We start from the raw sequence: 17,755 nt of genomic DNA, 5'->3' as shown, positions 1-17,755 counted from the left end.
GCAGTGGCATTGCCACTTACTAGCCATGTGTCCTGACCACTGATTCCTGTATATAAAATTAACTTATATCTGCTCTGCCTCCTTCCACTGAAATTTTGAGGGTCAAATGAAAAGTCAGTTATATGTAAGATAGTCATGGACAACATGTAGAGAGTGTTCCCTATGTGCCAGGTATATGGTAACAGTTAAATCTCATGACCCCAAGAGGTAAGTATAGTTGTTATGCCATTTTGCTGATGAGAAAACTGAGGCACAGATGAGCTGAATAACCTACCCAAATTCACGCTGCTAGTAAATGAGAGAGCAGAGAATTGAACTGAGGCAGTCTGGCTCCACAGTTCATTCTGCTTCCTGTCTATCCTTACAGAGTTTAAAGCTTAGTTTGTATAATTCCATTTCCATGAAATATCTATATAATGCAAATCTGTAGAGACAGATAGAGACTAGTGGTTTCCTGGGGCTAGGAGTGGGAAAGAAGGTTGACTGCAAATGGCCATGAGGGACCTTGATGGGGGTGATGGAAATATTCTAAAACTGGATTGTGGTGGTGTTTGCGTAACTCTGAATTTACTGAAAAATTGTTAACTTACACACCTAAAAAGGGTGAACTTTATGGTATACAAATTATGTCTCAATAAAGCTGTTTTAAAACAGTAAGATCTAACGCTGATCTGCTCCTTAGAGCTATTATTATTGCTTCATCATGTGCTTGCTAATACATCATTTGATATACAGTAGAAAATATGGCAACATCTTCTTGTTAAAGCATATGCTTTTAAAATCAGTGGGGAGAGGGGTGTGATTGCACTTAGTGGGTGCTTCAGAGAGCTGGGACATTTGAAAAAGAGGTTGTTTTCATGACCCTGGTCGTGGCTATGGGGGTGACATGGGTTGGTTTGGGTGTACAGGATGGTTTTCCAGAGAACAAAGCAGGTAGATGTTTTCTGGGATAAGAAGCCATGTGGATGACAGACAGAGGAGGGAGGAGTAACATGATGTTCTTAGGACTTTGTCTGTTGACCCCAGGGGTTCCTGCCCAGAACTTTGGCCACAGGACTGGGCATTCCCTGGCTCCCCTGTAGATTAGGACAGAACTTGAGAGATGTGGCAATTTCCCAGTCCATTATTCAGCTTCGTGGGGCCTGGGATTTCCAAAGGCATGAGTGGGCATCCAGATGGACCATGGGCTTCAGAATATGGCCCTTTTGCCACTTGTTGAGTCCTTTGCCATTTCTTTGCTTAAGAACCTATGACTACTTTGTCCTGGATCAGATCCAACCTCCTCTTCTCAGAATGTAAGGCGCTCTCCCCCAACTTTGCCGCCATCATGGTTCATTTAAAATAGGTTAGTCTCCATCCTGTAGGAGGTTGCCTCCTGTAGTAAAACATGTATGTACAACCCCTCCTCACCAACACCTCTTCTTATCTGGCCTCATTTAATTGTCTGGCAGGTTTTCAGGGTTGACCAGGGAAAAGATGCTCTTCTCCTTTTACCAATGAAGCAGCTAAAACTTAAAATAATTACCTGATTGGCTGTCTTAAACATACGGAATAAGACTTAAAGCAGTCTTATCCCCACTGGTACAAAGTACATTATAATATATTGGAGTTGGCCAAAAAGTTCATTCAGGATTTTCTGTTACAGCTTATGTAAAAACCCAAATGAACGTTTTGGCCAACCCTGTATAGATATAATATGCACATTATATACATAAAGTGTTAGTTGCTCAGTCATGTCCAGCTCTTTGTGACCCCATGGACTGTAGCCCGCCAGGCTCCTCTGTCTATGTGGCTTTCCCAGGCAAGAAAACTGGAGTGGGTTACCATTCCCTTCTCCAAGGGATCTTCCTGACCCAGGGATCGAACCCAGGTCTGCTGCATTACAGGCAGATTCTTTACCTTCTGAGCCACCAGGGAAGCCCCCCCCCCCACCGCCCACAGGCACGTGTGTGTGTGTGTGTGTGTGTGTGTACATATATGTTAAACAATAGGCCCCATGAGGCAGAGACCATTTCTTTATTTTGTCAAGCCACTAGTACCTGGTTGAGAGCACCATGGGAACCTCAAGCCCGTGGTTTAATTTTCTGTGTTAAGAGAGTGGATAAGGATAAGACCAGAGAAGAGGCAGACTCTTGGAGTGTGTAAGCTCAATCACTCCTTTCTCCTGCTGATGGATGCATGTTTGCTCTGCTCCATCAGAAAGGGCTAAGATGTCCTGTGACAAAAGCAGTCCATGAAATATGGCTCATCGGAAGGCGGGTTTTAAAAGCTCTTAATTCCTCACACTTGACCACAGTCTTTGTTTTCACGGGAGCCCTGGTGACCGTGTAATACTTGAGGCACCTCTGCAGCTGGCTCATTTGCAAGATCGGCCTTGACTTGAGTGAGAGTAAATCCAGCTGTTGGGTCAGATATTAATTATAAATTTGAATGAGTTGTTTATAAATCTCAGAGTGTAAAGCTAACTTTTCCATGGTTTGCAGTTGGTGCCAACTCTTCAAGAAATATGCTTTGAAGTGGGTTTTTGTTTTTGTTTAGTGTGTATGTCTTTGTGTGTGTGTGTGTGTTTTATTTTGACCAGAATGTTTTCCTGCTCTACTGGAAAATATCAGGCCTCATTTTGAAGCTTAGCTGTAAGGGACTGTTGCCCAGGGTTTCCTGGGGATCACTTTTAGCACCTTCCAAGAACCTTTTGTTTCACAGCTACCTTGCTTAGGCTCAAAGGTCATTTCTTTCTTTTTTTTTTTCCTCCTCCATTTTGAACTTCCTTTTTTAATCCTTCTTCTCATCTTCTTCCTTTTTTAGTCCTTTTTCTTTTTGTCATCTTCTTCCTTCACAACTTTGCATTATTAGGGATGCTTTTAAGGACTGTAATCATATGTGAACTACTTGGATGTTAACATCAGGCTGTAAACTCTGTTATGCAGTGTTCTTGTGAGTGAGCCTGGGGCTGGCTTGCTTGTCCTGGTTGTTCACAGCCCTGGGATGCAGTCGTGTTTACTTTGTTGAATGACATCTTGGACCATGATTCTAGGAACCAGTAGATCACAAAGTGCTCAAGGCATCTGCCAGTGCTCAAGAGAATGTGAAGAATTCAAGAGAACTTCTAGGAAAGTCAATGAGATAGTTACCCCTCCTTGTTCTCAGCTTTTAGGAATTCAGGAGATGCTGTTGAGATAGCATTCTAATGTTGAAAAAATAGTACGTCGGTTTCACTATAGCCATGATTTAGGGGGGAAAGTCACATAGTTGGTAGTTGGGATCCTATAGTGGGATGAACATGGGATTGTAAGTCATGCTGGGCTACTAGTCTCAGCTGTGGTATGAACTGGTGATCTTGACAATCACTGTGTAGTTATGGTCTCAGTTTTCCCATCTCTACGATGAATTGTTTAACCTAGATCTCTTCAGGATCCCTTCTACCAATCCATGTAGCTATATTGTTTTCCTGCTCTAAAGTATCTTTCAGCCATACCACTTATATTTTTTAAAGATGTTTTTCTTTTTAGGTAGAAACACCTGTCTTTTCCTTCTTTGTGAAATTTTACTTGTTAATAATTTTATACCATCAGGTGAAATGGAGTAGGAAGAATAGTTAGCATTTGTTGATTAGTACTGCATGAGCCATACATTATTGGGGTACAGTGCAATAGGAGAACGTCTTCTTTAAAAAGTAGGTCCATACACAGTGGGGGAAGGAGAGGGTGGGATGAACTGAGAGAGTAGCTTTGAAACATATACATTACCATATGCAAAACAGGTAGCTAATGGGAAGTTGCTCTATTACACAGTTGTCTGTATCCAGTCGGGTTGTCCCTCCTGGAGGGTGACTTTCAGTCCCTGGCAGAGATTCCAGCCCTTTTGCTATCACGCATGTGCTGGTGTGAGACATTCCTCATGCTTTTGTTATCTGTTTGCATTTTAGGACAACAGTAGTAGCAGCAGCTGCCTTCTTGGACGCCTTTCAGAAAGTGGCTGACATGGCCACCAACACACGTGGTAAGCAGATGGAGGGATGGCATTCAGCATGTGGGCTCTTACCCTTGGCGGCTTCACACGAAGATAGAGCTTAAGTTATCAGAGCTTAGCTGACTCATATTTAAAAGTATATATATTTTTAACTCTGGGGGATTCTGCATAGTAGATGCTGCAAATCATTCTCCAGATAATAAAGCACATGAGAAGAAGGAAAAATAAACTAAAGGAACCAGTGTTTATGCCTGAGATGGCTTGATGTATTTGTCATCACTTTTAACGACATGCTGGTTGCAGAGTCCTGAGCTGTGTGTTTGGTTGCAATTTGTTTTTCCCTCCTCATACGTGTCGTCTTAAGATTTTCCTCATTCCCTTGTGGAATGAGAAGCAGTGAGAATGATGGGTTAGACCATTTTTTCCTGGGTTCCCATAAAATGAGGACACCTATTATAAGTAGCATCCTATTGTGTCGTATGTGTCTCCCATGTTTGACTGCAAACCCCTCAAGGTATAGACTGTGACTGGTGCGTGTCTGAACTTTCCCAAAACATAGCACTTGGCGCAAAGTAGATGTGTAAAGTGTGTTTATTAAATCAGTGAACAAAGGGAATTCTTTTGAAAATTTGTATTGGTTTCAGTGACTATTGAATCATGGAAAAGAATATTTATAACCTGGGAAAGGTCTGTAGAGAAGAAAGTAAATCTTTCTCTACCCAGCACCATTGTTAGAAGTATGAAATTACCCATAACCTAGAGACCCCCGTTCAAAGGGAGGTGCTTCCCATTTCATTCCGAGACAGAGAATCTCTTCTGCCTCTTTTTTTTTTTTTTTTGGCCTTCTTTCTGGGTCTGCTTGTATACTGACAGCTACAGGTCTGTTCTTGTTACCATCATGGTGACATTGGAAAATGTGGGTTTTGGTGTTGGGTGGATTTGCTCCCAGTCACACAAGAGTTAACCTGTGAAGCCCACAATGGGTATGTACCTCTAGCGGACTTCAGTATGTTCTCATTTATCACAGATACTTAATGAACATTGAAATAAATTTGCAATGAGGACTCTTCTCATTCAAGATGCTTAAAAACTAGTGATATTTCAAGCACTGTCTTGGGACCACAAAAATCAGCATGTTATATTCTGCATCCTGGAGGGGCTTGTAGTTTTCGGTGTAGGGGGAATGCTGCCTGCAAATCAAGAATCTCAGTGTAGAAGTAACATGTTTGGTATGGTAATAGTAGTAGAACAGAGTGCTGGGGGAATATGGAAAAGTGAGCAATTAGCTCAGCTCAGGGAGTCAGAGTTCTCCCAGGAGAGGTAATGTTTCTCCTCATTTCCAAGATGCCAGTGGTGTTTTCAAAGGTTCCCTGGGAGAATGTGATGGAGATCCAGAGTGTTGGTTTCTTCGTCTGGTTTGTCAGCTTGACCGGGGTCTTAACCAGTATCTTTTTAAGACCCTTAAAAAAACTTTCTACATACCATATGTGTGTTTGTTGTGAAATCTTCAGAATATACAAGTATAAAGAGGAATATGATATTCATGCCAGTGTTCACTGCTATTGGTGCTATTGGGTCTGTTTTATCATATTTTCTTCCATTGCAGCAGCATCTGGGACTGGACTCACCAGTCATAAGGATGTCTTTCTAGAATGACCATCACAGTGTGTCTTTCTTAAAGAATTGTTCTATTATTTTATGAGAACTTAAGTATCTGGTGCTTCATTTTTGAGGCTTTGTGATTCATAAGTTTAAGTTTTAATGTTTAATTACTCAGTGGAACCTAGAGGATGAAATAGAAAGGTATTCTCTGATTGTTCATAAATTCCTGCAATAGGAATCTGGGTTGTTGTGGAAGTTGCTGCCAAGAAGGGTTCTTGGTGGGAAACTGAAGGGCCTGCAAGTTCTCATGGTTGAAGGGAGGAAAAACCATTGTTTGTGGGAAAAGACACTGGACTAACCTCTCTGTGGTGCTGGTGGAGGTAGAGAAGGAGTTTGGAGGCGATGTCTTTGACAGAAGACAAATAATGTTGCAGTGAACAAGATCCCTACTTGGATCTATTTTTAAACCATCTGATTTCAGGTCATTTTTTAGCGATACCACAGTACTTTACATCTCGAGATGCTAGCATCTATATGCATTTGAAGGAAATAACTTTCTATTAAATGTAGGAGTGTGAGAACTCACATGACCTAAAAAATGTATGGTTGACACAAAGAAAGGCATATTTTATGGCAATAAGAGAGAAACTTAAAGGCACATCTGATGTTCAATTAAATGTCAAATTAGTTTTATTACGTTAATTTTTAACTTAACAATTGCTTAACAATTGCAAAATGTAGGACATGCTCCTTAGTTTAAAAAAAGTTATGTAACAAAGTATATAAAGTCTACCCTCCGAGTTCCCTCTGCAGAGATGGGGTTTAGTGTCCTTTATAGACTTTTTTGCATTCTTAAACATATATAGCAAGAAAAATTAATCATAGAACAACAGGTAAATTGATATATAGAATAAAATATGATTTTAAGATCTTTTTCAAAAGGGGGCCCATGAGAAACATTGTTCCTGTGTTTTTAGTTCCCGGTATAATTATCTTTCTATGTCGGCGCTTAGAGAATCTTCCTCGTTCTTTGTAGCCACCAAATGGAATTTCTTGTCTTGATATAGTACAGTTTAATCATTCTTCTTTTCAGGGATATTTAGATTATCTCTACTTATTTACTGTTACACACTACAATGCAGTTGTGTACATGCTTTCAGAGGTCTATGGGTAATCTCTTTTTAATGGTTGTATGCATCTCCAGGGAAATGAAGAATCTGTTAAAAAATGCTTCAAGCTGTTTTGGTCAGCAGCAAATATATTTTGGCTCACAGTCGTTACAGGCTGCAACTCTAATACAGTTTGCAGTTTGATACCTACATACTGTGGAAAGTCCAGTCTCTTGCTTAGTGTGTTTATGTATTTTTGGATGCGCTGGGTCTTTGTTGCTGCATGCGGGCTATCTCTGGTTGCAGTGCTCAGGTTTCTCATTCCGGTGGCTTCTCTTGTTACAGAGCATGGGCTCTAGGGGGCACAGACTCAGTGGTGGGCTTCACTGCCCCGTGCTCTGTGGGATCTTCCCAGACCAGGGATCGAACCCATGTCCCCTGCATTTGCAGGCAGATTCCTAACCACTCGACCGCCAGAGAAGCCCACTTACTGCCTTTAGATGTAATATTTTTCGAGCCCTTGTTGTTGTAAGTAAGAGAAGGGAGTAACAGTTATACTGAAGTGTGTCTCTTTTGGACAGGCATCCAGAATCTCAAACTAGCGGGTCTCTGGTTTCCAAAATATTAGCATTCCATATTGTTTCCCAGAGGAAATGGCTCTGAAAGGTTTTTGTTCTTTATAGCAAATATTTTGCACTGGCTGTGAAAATAATTTATTTAGAAAAATCTTTTAAGAGCTAGTCATTATGAGAGCAAAGTCAATCTAGTCCTGTAACTATTGTTAAGTAGTTATGAATGTGGAAATAAATTAGAGCTCTATTTTGTTCATTTTTTTTTTCAAGAGTATAAGCTGCTACTGTAATGTGTATGTTTAGGTTAATAGTTAAACTATAATGGAATGTAAGAGTTAACACCATAATACATACAGTTCTGTATTTTGTTGATCTTTACACTCTGGAATGAATATACAGCTTGTGCTCAGTATGAAAGTACACCTGTTTGCATGTTATTGGCCACAAAGAATTAGTGTCTTGGCATTTGGTGTACAAAGAATGCCTGACTTTGTGAAGCAGGGTCTTCATTTTCCTCGTGTCTATGATGGACCAGCACATGGGCTGTCATGGGAGTGGTTTGAACTGACTGGTGCACAGTTGTCTGAGTTACTTAAAGAAAAGAGAAAGCACAAAGGTGCGGGGCGGCTTCTCAGCCCTCGGTGGCTGGTCCTGGGGAGCAGTGTTCCTCCACGGGTAAGCGTGCAGCATGGTGCCAGCCAAGCCCTCACCCCCCCTTTCATTGCAAGGCAGGGGCACGTTGCTGATGAAAGGCTCCATCTTAGTCAGCACTGGCCCTTCGTGGCCACTGCATCATTTGCTGGTGTCAGCAAGGGCCTTTGAAGAGCATAATGCTGTGTGACTTTCATTTCTGGCTGCCTCTGTATGCTTCTGTAATTACTTTATAGCTTTGAACAGCCATCTCTGGGATGTTGAGATGACGATGCACCAGACCCAGAGTGAGGAGTTTAAGATTCTAAGTAGGAAGGAAATGGATCCCGGCCGACTAGATGGTCTCTAATCACCTTTGTTGAATACGTAACACGGGCCAGGCTCTGTCCTACTTGCTTTACATGCAGTGAGTCTTTTTATTCTCAGAACAGCTCTGAGGTGAGTGCTTATGATCTTCATTCTAGATGATGAAATCTGAGTGAAGAGAGCTTATCTAAACCAACCAAGGTCATATAGCTTATGGGAAGACTGGAGCCTGGCCCAGAGTCCGGATTTTAACAATTAAATTATGATGCCTTATGTAAGGAGCTGCTGGGTTTAGTATAAACTAAAGTTTGCATTTTTTTTTTTTTTTTTTGGCTGCATGGCTTGTGGGAATCTTAGTTTCCTGAACGCACACCCTTGGCAGTGAAAGTGTGGAGTCCTAACCCGTGGATCACCAAGGAAGTCCCTTAAGTTTGCTTTTAAATTTATTAATCCTGATTGCATTGACAAGAAACCAATCTATGTAACACCTTGAAGTGACGACTAGGTCAGAAGTTGGATGCTGTGTTTGTCTTCTGCTTGGCCAGCTCTGTAACCCTGAGTAATTTTGTTGCGCTTCTTCAGGCTTTGATTTCCCCATTTGTAAAAGGGGTTTTCCCAGGATCTAGTAGGACCTTAGATAGTTGCAAGTAATCTTTTTTTGGCTCTCAGTTCAGTTCAGTTGCTCAGTCGTGTCCGACTCTTTGCGACCCCATGAATTGCAGCACGCCAGGCCTCTCTGTCCATCACCAACTCCCGGAGTCCACCCAAACCCATGTCCATCGAGTCGGTTATGCCATCCAACCATCTCATCCTCTGTTGTCCCCTTCTCCTCCCGCCCCTAATCCTACCCAGCATTAGGGTCTTTTCCAATGAGTCAACCCTTCGCATGAGGTGGCCAAAGTTTTGGAGTTTCAGCTTCAACATCAGACCTTCCAATGAACACCCAGGATTGATCTCTCTTAGGATGGATTGATTGGATCTCCTTGCAGTCCAAGGGACTCTCAAGAGTCTTCTCCAACACCACAGTTCAAAAGCATCAATTCTTCGGCGCTCAGCTTTCTTCACCGTCCAACTCTCACATCCATACATGACCACTGGAAAAACCATAGCCTTGACTAGACGGACTTTTGTTGGCAAAGTAATGTCTCTGCTTTTAAATATGCTATCTAGGTTGGCCATAACCTTCCTTCCAAGGAGTAAGCGTCTTTTAATTTCATGGCTGCAATCACCATCAGCAGTGATTTTGGAGCCCAAAAAAATAAAGTCTGACACTGTTTCCACTGTTTCCCCATCTATTTGCCATGAAGGGATGGGACCAGATGCCACGATCTTAGTTTTCTGAACGTTGAGCTTTAAGCCAACTTTTTCACTCTCCTCTTTCACCTTCATCAAGAGGCTCTTTAGTTCTTCTTCACTTTCTGCCATAACGGTGGTGTCATCCGCATATCTGAGGTTATTTATATTTCTCCCGGCAATCTTGATTCCAGCTTGTGTTTCTTCCAGCCCAGCGTTTCTCATGATGTACTCTGTATATAAGTTAAATAAGCAGGGTGACAATATACAGCCTTGACGTACTCCTTTTCCTATTTGGAACCAGTCTGCTGTTCCATGTCCAGTTCTAACTGTTGCTTCCTGACCTGCATACAGGTTTCTCAAGAGACAGGTCAGATGGTCTGGTATTCCCATCTCTTTCAGAATTTTCCACAGTTTATTGTGATCTACACAGTCAAAGGCTTTGGCATAGTCAATAAAGCAGAAATAAATGTTTTTCTGGAACTCTCTTGCTTTTTCAGTGATCCACCGGATGTTGGCAATTTGACCTCTGGTTCCTCTGCCTTTTCTAAAACCAGCTTGAACATCTGGAAGTTCACGGTTCACGTATTGCTGAAGCCTGGCTTGGAGAATTTTGAGCATTACTTTACTAGTGTGTGAGATGAGTGCAATTGTGCAGTAGTTTGAGCATTCTTTGTCATTGCCTTTCTTTGGGATTGGAACGAAAACTGACCTCTTCCAGTCCTGTGGCCACTGCTCAGTTTTCCAGATTTGCTGGCATATCGAGTGCAGCACTTTCACAGCATCACCTTTGAGGATTTGAAATAGCTCAACTGGAATTCCATCACTTCCACTAGCTTTGTTCGTAGTGATGCTTTCTAAGGCCCACTTGACTTCACATTCCAGGATGTCTGGCTCTAGGTGAGTGATCACACCATTGTGATTATCTGGGTCGTGAAGATCTTTTTTGTACAGTTCTTCTGTGTATTCTTGCCACCTCTTCTTAATATCTTCTGCTTCTGTTAGGTCCATACCATTTCTGTCCTTTATCGTGCCTGTCTTTGCATGAAATGTTCCTTTGGTATCTCTAATTTTCTTGAAGAGATCTCTAGTCTTTCCCAATCTGTTGTTTTCCTCTATTTCTTTGCACTGATCGCTGAGGAAGGCTTTCTTATCTCTCCTTGTTATTCTTTGGAACTCTGCTTTCAGATGGGAATATCTTTCCTTTTCTCCTTTGCTTTTTGCTTCTCTTCTCTTCCCAGCTATCTGTAAGGCCTCCTCAGACAGCCATTTTGCTTTTTTGCATTTCTTTTCCATGGGGATTTTCTTGATCCCTGTCTCCTTTACAATGTCACGAACCTCTGTCCATAGTTCATCAGGCACTCTGTCTATCAGGTCTAGTCCCTTAAATCTATTTGTCACTTCCACTGTATACTCAATAAGGGTATACAGTGGCTCTTTGTCTCTAATATTCTATAATTTAAAATCTCGCTTTGGCCCTATTAAATCTTAAAATACAAATTAAGTTGGACAGTCTAAATTTTCTTTTTCTATATTATCTTTACAGTTTCTGATTTTTGCTTGGGGGGCAAAGGAAGTAGAGGTAAGCTGAGGATAAGGAGTGAGAAGGTTAGGCGAGAAATATGGTTAGAAGAGACCCACAGTGTGTGCGTGAGGAGGGCAGATGGAAGCTGAAGCTTTTAGGACACCCAGCGAGGTCCAGACAATTCGAGGTGGACTTTAATTGGTGAGCCCAGATTGCCGAGGTTCTGTGAACTGATGAAGACAGTCTTCAGGACTCAAACTGAATAGAGCAGTTGTGGTTCACAAAGATACAAGATGTTTTTTAGTTGTGCTTAGTCGCTCAGTCATGTCTCACTTTTTGTGACCCATGGGCTGTAGCTCGCCAGGCTCCTCTGTCCGTGGGATTTCCCAGGCAAGAATACTGGAGTGGGTTGCCATTCCCTTCTTCAGGGGATCTTCCCAACCCAGGGATTGAACCCGTGCCTCCTGCCTTGCAGGCGGATTAGTTACCATCTGAGTCACCAGGGAAGCCCTTACTCTAGAGTTTGATAAATGCTATGTTCTCCTTATGTCACTGATAGATCTTACTTACTTAGGAAGCTTGTTTTAAACTATAGATTTCAGTATGTATGGCTCAGTTGTTTTGCTCTCCACCTGAAACTATCACAACATTGTTAATCAGCTATACTCCAATATAAAATAAAAAGTTAAAAAATAAAGTACAGATTTCAGAGTCCTGCCTTGTATCTATGGTTATTGATTAATTGAGTGGAGCTTAGACACCTTAGATTTTTAAAGGCTTCCCAGGAGAATAAGGCCTCTTGCCATCTTGCTGTCACCCATCTGCCCAGTGACATCTCTGCCCACGGCCGGCAGTTCCACCCACAAAAGAATGCCCTTGGCTCCCTGAATCCCTTTAAACTGTTGATCCCTTTCTTCTTGCACTTGTGCATTCCAGACCCAGGGTGCCCTTCCCAGCCCACCCTCTCTCCACCCACTTTAGATGCTTGAGGATCTTTGGCTTATCTTCCGAGAGCCAGTTTAAGAGTCAGGTTACCTGTGAAACTCTTGCCCTCACCACCCCCTTCCTCTGTCCCCAGGGTAAATGGGGTCTCACTCCCCTGCCCCTTGTGTGGTCACCATCCTCCCCGCTAGACTCAGCCACCTCCAGGGCAGGGTCTGGGTCCTGCTCCTCTCTGAGGAACCCAGGTACCCAAGTGCTAATAAGTATCTGGCATTTAGGAAGGTGCAGACCACATTGCACGCAGTCCTCGGTGGATCTGGGTGAGGAAGGCTGTCATCTCTGGAGGCAGGAGCCTGGTGACATGGGGTCTTTGGCCAGATTCCACTTGGAGTTCACAATTTGAATCTTGGGACCCCTCTTGGTGATTGAGTCTCTGGATTATGTGACTTCGTAATTCACTGTTGCCCAAGAGGGCCCAGCACATCCGTGATGAGGGTCACAGGAAGTGGGCAGGTGGATGCATGGAAGCTGTCTGCTCTTGGCTGGAGTTGGAAAAGAAGAGGAAATCTTCCTTTTTAGGGAAGGAGGTGCCAGAAAGCTATCTCCAAGAGGCAACCATACTGGTTTTGTTTGCCCACAAGTTTTATTTTAATGAGGTTGTTTAACTGAGACTTCATTGACCCTTAACTTCTGGATTGACTTCGGTGTTTCAGACCTGAACTCTGTTTCATGTAATTAAGGCCGGATTTCTACATAGGAAGCTACTCAGCCACAAACTGAAAAAATAAAAATAAAAAAGGTCATTGTGCTTGTGCATGCTCAGTCTTGTCCAACTCTTTGCGACCCCATGGACTGTACCCCACTAGGTTCCTCTGTCCATGGGATTTTCAAGGCAAGAATACCGGAGTGGGTTGCCATTTCCTTCTCCAGGGGATCTTCCTGACCCAGGGATCAAACCTGCATCTCCCATGTCTCCTGCATTGCAGGAGGATTCTTTACCTGCTGAGCCAACGGGGAAGCCCCAAAATAGGTCATAAAAAAACTTTTTCACAGGCCTGAAACTGCATATTCTTTGAAGATGACCTTAAAGAAACTGGACAGTTTCATTCACTTAATTAAAAAGAAAAAGGCATAAAACTGCAATCTGCTGATCTCTAGATGTGGCTGTTGATCACTAAATTGGTTTTATATTCAGATAGGCCAGGTTCCTTAATTATTTTTGGTTATTGTCCTTATGATTCTTAAAAGAGGAGAGCCCTTATGAGTATTTGAGGAAACATCTCAGTTTTAATTTTTCTTTAAAAGCCAAGCTTATGGTTTTGAAACATTCAAGGACAGTGTATTCATTTTTCTGATGATCTTATTCCAGTTGAGGCTTTAGAAGTATTGGGGAGCAAAAGGAACCCAGCAGAAAGCATCAGGAGCCCCAAAGTATTATGGAAAACTGGCTGGTATGAATTTTACTCGGAGTCTGGATATGGTTCTCATAGGGGCACCTTGACAACCCTACACAGGCTCTAAGTAAAATTAATGCCAAGCTCCAATATTCTGGAACCCTGGCACATTATAGATGCCCAGGAAGCAGTTGCTGATTTGTTAAATAAAAACTGATAAAGTAAAGTACTTTGTATCTTGCTTGCAGAGTGGATGGACCAGCAGCTGTATTCTCTGACATTTTAAAACATGAATCTGGGCAGACTATATTGACAGTGACCTAGAAACTCTATTGCCTTTCATTTTCGGGGTTTTGAATTTGACCTCTTGATTTTGATTCACATGAATTATTCCAAGGGAGCCCGAAGCCAATTTTGCCCTGCTGGTAGTTACATTTTGAAAATTCTCATTGCTGTGTTCTAGGTGGGTGTGGGGCGTAAGAACAAAGCTATGAAAAATAAGAATATTTGTAGTTGATTAAAGTGGGAAATTGGCAAGGCCAAGACAAAGCCACCCTTTTCCTCTTATTTCTTGTTTGTCTCTTTTTAATTGTGTTGCTTTATGCCAGAACTTGACGTGTCCTGCGTGCGCTGTGGTGAGTGACCCCAATGTGGTCCTGGCTTCGTGGAGCTTTTAGGCTGGGCCAGGGCCATTCTCTGTGATAGAACTTTCTATGGTGATGACAGTGTTACACATTTTCACTGTCCAGTATGATAACCAGCAGCCACCTGAGATTATCAAGTACTTGAAACATGGTTAGTATAATTGAAGAACTGAATTTCTGATTTTTAAATTTTAATTTTAAACAGCCACATATACCTAGTAGCTACCACATAACACAGCATGGATGTAAGGGGTATAACAATGTCTACAAAGAAAGGCTTATTTTGCCTTTAACAGTAAATGTGCAAGTTTATATGAGTCACCTGATTTATTCTGTTTTGTATCTGCTATATTGAGAGCTTACTAGGTACCTGGTAAAGAGGTGCTGTTTCTGAGGCATTGGGTCAGTGGGTGGTAGAAGAATTTAGACAGGCATGTAAGCAATAATAATTCCCAACAGTGAATGCTTCCCACTTGTTTTTATAGCATGTCTGTTTCATCTGTTTCATGTATTCACAATGGATAAGATAATCGTTCCAAAGGGGCAGGGGGTAATTGGTTCTTGAGAAGGGAAGGAGGTCTTACCCTTTTTATATATCAGGTACAGATGTGCATAAAATATATATGCAGACATACACACATCTGTGGAATTAACATTTTATGAGGAAGGGGGCTGATTAGGAAAAATGTGTCCAAAAAGGCTCTTTATGGGAGCAGAAAAAAGGGACAAGCTTGAGAAAACTATTTTGTGATGAAGCCTAAGCTTTTAAGACATTATATCAGCCTTTTGCTTGTTGCCCCCTTCCAAGTGCCTTTAAGTAATTTTCATGAACTTGAGGAGCGTGATTGCTGTTGGTGTATCTCCTTTATTTGAAATAACTTGACAAAATGAATCCATATTAACAGACTCCGTAGACTCATCAAAAAGTTATCTAGTGTTGAATAATAAGTGGATTCAGAGGCAGCCAAGACTGAGTTTTCACCTCACTGTTATGTATTCACTATTTGTAAATATTCTTAACCATGATGAATGCAGAGAACAATTTTAATGCTGGGTTGTATCAAACAGTCCTTTATTAATTGGGCTTTATAGCTGTAATCCTTTTAGTGAGGATGTGTGTGTTTGTGTATGCCTGTACACATAGTATCTATACAACCGATATCTATAACATATATAACAACCTGTGTATATAACATATATATATATACACAAGTGTGTGTGTGTGTGTGTGTGTGTGTGTATGTTGTTAGTTGAAAGAATTAAAGCATCAGATTGGTCTTAGCAGTTTCTTGCCTAAAATGGCAGAGACACAAATTCTGTGTTCCGGGATGACTGGTTTCTATGCAGAGCTCATCCTTGATATGCTTACGACTTTGCTGAGGGCTCTGGGGGGACCAAAACCTGGAATAGCTTTAGTGTAGCCTCATTAACAGGGCTTCTCTGGTGGCTCAGTGGTAAAGTACCCACCTGCCAATGCAGGAAATGCAAGAGACACGGATTTGATCACTGGGTTGGGAAGTTCCCCTGGAGAAGGAAATGGCAACCCACTCCAGTATCCTTGCCTGGGAAATCCCATGGATGGAGGAGCCTGGAGGGCTACAGTTCATAGGTCGCAAAAGAGTTTGACACGACTGAGTGACTAAACAACAGCAGCCTCATTAACTTCCTTAAAGCCCCTCAAGCCACTCCAAATTTGAGTATGTATATGAACATCTTATATTTATACTGAATACCTATGAGTTTCAATCATATGAAGTGTGAAAAAAACTTTTGTAAATTATTGCTGTTTCTAATAATATGTAACCTAGCTAAAACTGTATGCCTATTATGTAAATACAGTTTCAAGGAGCTATCATTGACCTAGTAAGTGGTGACATAAAAAGGTTTAATGCCTTTTAAAATGAGTTGATAAATGTGCATTTTGCTTTGAGTTTCATTATTTTGGTGTTTTACTACTCTGATGGTGATTTAGTCACTAAGTTATGTTCAACTCTTGTGACCCCATGGACTGCAGCCTGCCAGGCTTCTCTGTCCATAGGATTCTCCAGGCAAGAATACTGGAGTGGGTTGCCATTTCCTTCTCCAGGTGATCTTTTCCACCCAGGAATCGAACCCAGGTCTCCTGCATTGCAGGCAAGTCTACTCTGATAGTCCTTGAGTATTTTAACTCTTTAGCACAATACCTTTAATCCTGCATATTCTGTTTAGGATAAAACAGTTTGTTTTTTTTTTAATGGCACTATGAATATGAAGTTTGTCTTAACCATTTTCCATTTTCTTAAAGTTATTTTTTGGTTTGTTTTATATGATGCTTAGACTTGGTGTTGAGTCTAGCACAGTAAGGTGGCATGTGTATTTTAAATATTTTTTTCTTTTACAAATCACACTATAGGTAACGACTAGAAATAACAAAGGAATCCACATATTTACTGAGTATTTTTATTTAATAAATTTCTAAAAGAAAATTTTATTTTCTGTTTCCCCCCCTTTTTTGGGTCGAAGGAGTTGGGAGATGGGGACCTTATGTATTTGATGGGCAAATTTGTGTATTTCAGGAAGTTTGGAATAGTGAATCGAGATCACTACTGCTGAAATGGAAATCCCTCCTCTCCGTCCACACTGATCTTGATGTTAAAACTGATCCCTGACAGCAGCACTGGTTTCCACTCTACAAGTGGTTATTATTGTTGACCTTTGGTTGGGTAGCAACAGTTGCCAGAGATGGGCTGTTTCCTGGTGGTTCCCTGTGTCCTGCCTAGATGGTATTTGACTTTGCACTGCATCTTCTCACAATGACACTTGAACAGTTATTGTGCGCTCACCAGAAGGGCACTAACCTGACTCCCACGTTTACGTACCTGTATCCCGGATGTCCAGGGCAGGATGTCCCCAGAATCCTAAAATCCTCTACCAGGGAGAGCTCGGGATGGAAGAATCCCACGCCCATGGCCTAGTGTCCGGTTAAGGCTCATCCTCCCACTAACCAAGAGAAGTATTTGCTCCCGGTGAAGTCAGTAGTGGTTCCTCTTTTTGTCTTCTTTTCCCTGGTGATGCTTGAATTATGATGCGTACTGTGCAGTTTAACCCCGGCAGCCGTAATAAACGCTGGTGAATTACGCGGTGGTGGTGGCAGCGGCGGCAGTGGGGAGGAAGGTCCAAGCGTGGTGGGGATGTGTGTTTTTATGGGTGATTGAGTCGCTCTGTGCGCACGGTTGTTTGTGTCGTTAGGCAGTTTGCATAATGAAGTGGTTTACTCAGCAGCTCCATCCTTCCAGCTGCTTGCAGAGCCGTCTGCCTGGGGCAGTGGGGACTCTCCCACCCTCCTCCCCACCCTAGCTCTTTCTCTTTTCTTTTCATTTTGGTTTAAAATAACTAATGCCCCTTCACCCCATCCTGCTAACCACACACACAGTCACGTTTGGTATAATATAAATTAGCATTCATGAAAAAGTACAGTTATTTCAATTCATACACATGAGGCATTTTTTGTTTTTTTAAACAATGCTTGTAGAAGATTATTTGCCATAGGGTTGTGAATTTGGTTTGTTCTACCTGTTGTAAAAATAACCATTTGGGGTGTAAACATGCATTGGAAGACCCTTGCACTTGTCAAACTAGTATTTTTCGAGGCTGAGTCTATTTTGCCTGGTCGTGTAGCTGCCTCCCCTCTGCTCTGATAAAGCCCCAGCCTGAAAACATGCACAAAATGTGAACTAAAAATTTTACCTTAGCTGTTTTCGTGTTCTTT

The 17,755-nt window shown here is 41.9% G+C and overlaps 1 protein-coding gene across 16 annotated transcripts in view; it reads left to right on the top strand.

Annotated features, from left to right (window-relative positions):
- The window catches only part of MTSS1 (MTSS I-BAR domain containing 1), a 161,582-nt gene that overhangs the window by 24,486 nt on the left and 119,341 nt on the right, over nt 1–17,755 (top strand). For all 16 annotated transcript variants that reach the window (XM_081498973.1, XM_081498970.1, XM_081498962.1 and 13 more), the window contains exon 3: nt 3,926–3,999. In XM_081498973.1, the coding sequence (XP_081355099.1) occupies nt 3,926–3,999 (74 nt within the window). The remainder of the gene's footprint in view (nt 1–3,925; nt 4,000–17,755) is intronic.

The sequence above is a fragment of the Giraffa tippelskirchi genome, chromosome 6 (assembly GCF_054371585.1).
Source record: "Giraffa tippelskirchi isolate mGirTip1 chromosome 6, T2T-mGirTip1v1.2.pri, whole genome shotgun sequence".
Classification (NCBI taxonomy): Eukaryota; Metazoa; Chordata; class Mammalia; order Artiodactyla; family Giraffidae; genus Giraffa; species Giraffa tippelskirchi.
This window is presented reverse-complemented; position numbering and strand designations above follow the sequence as displayed.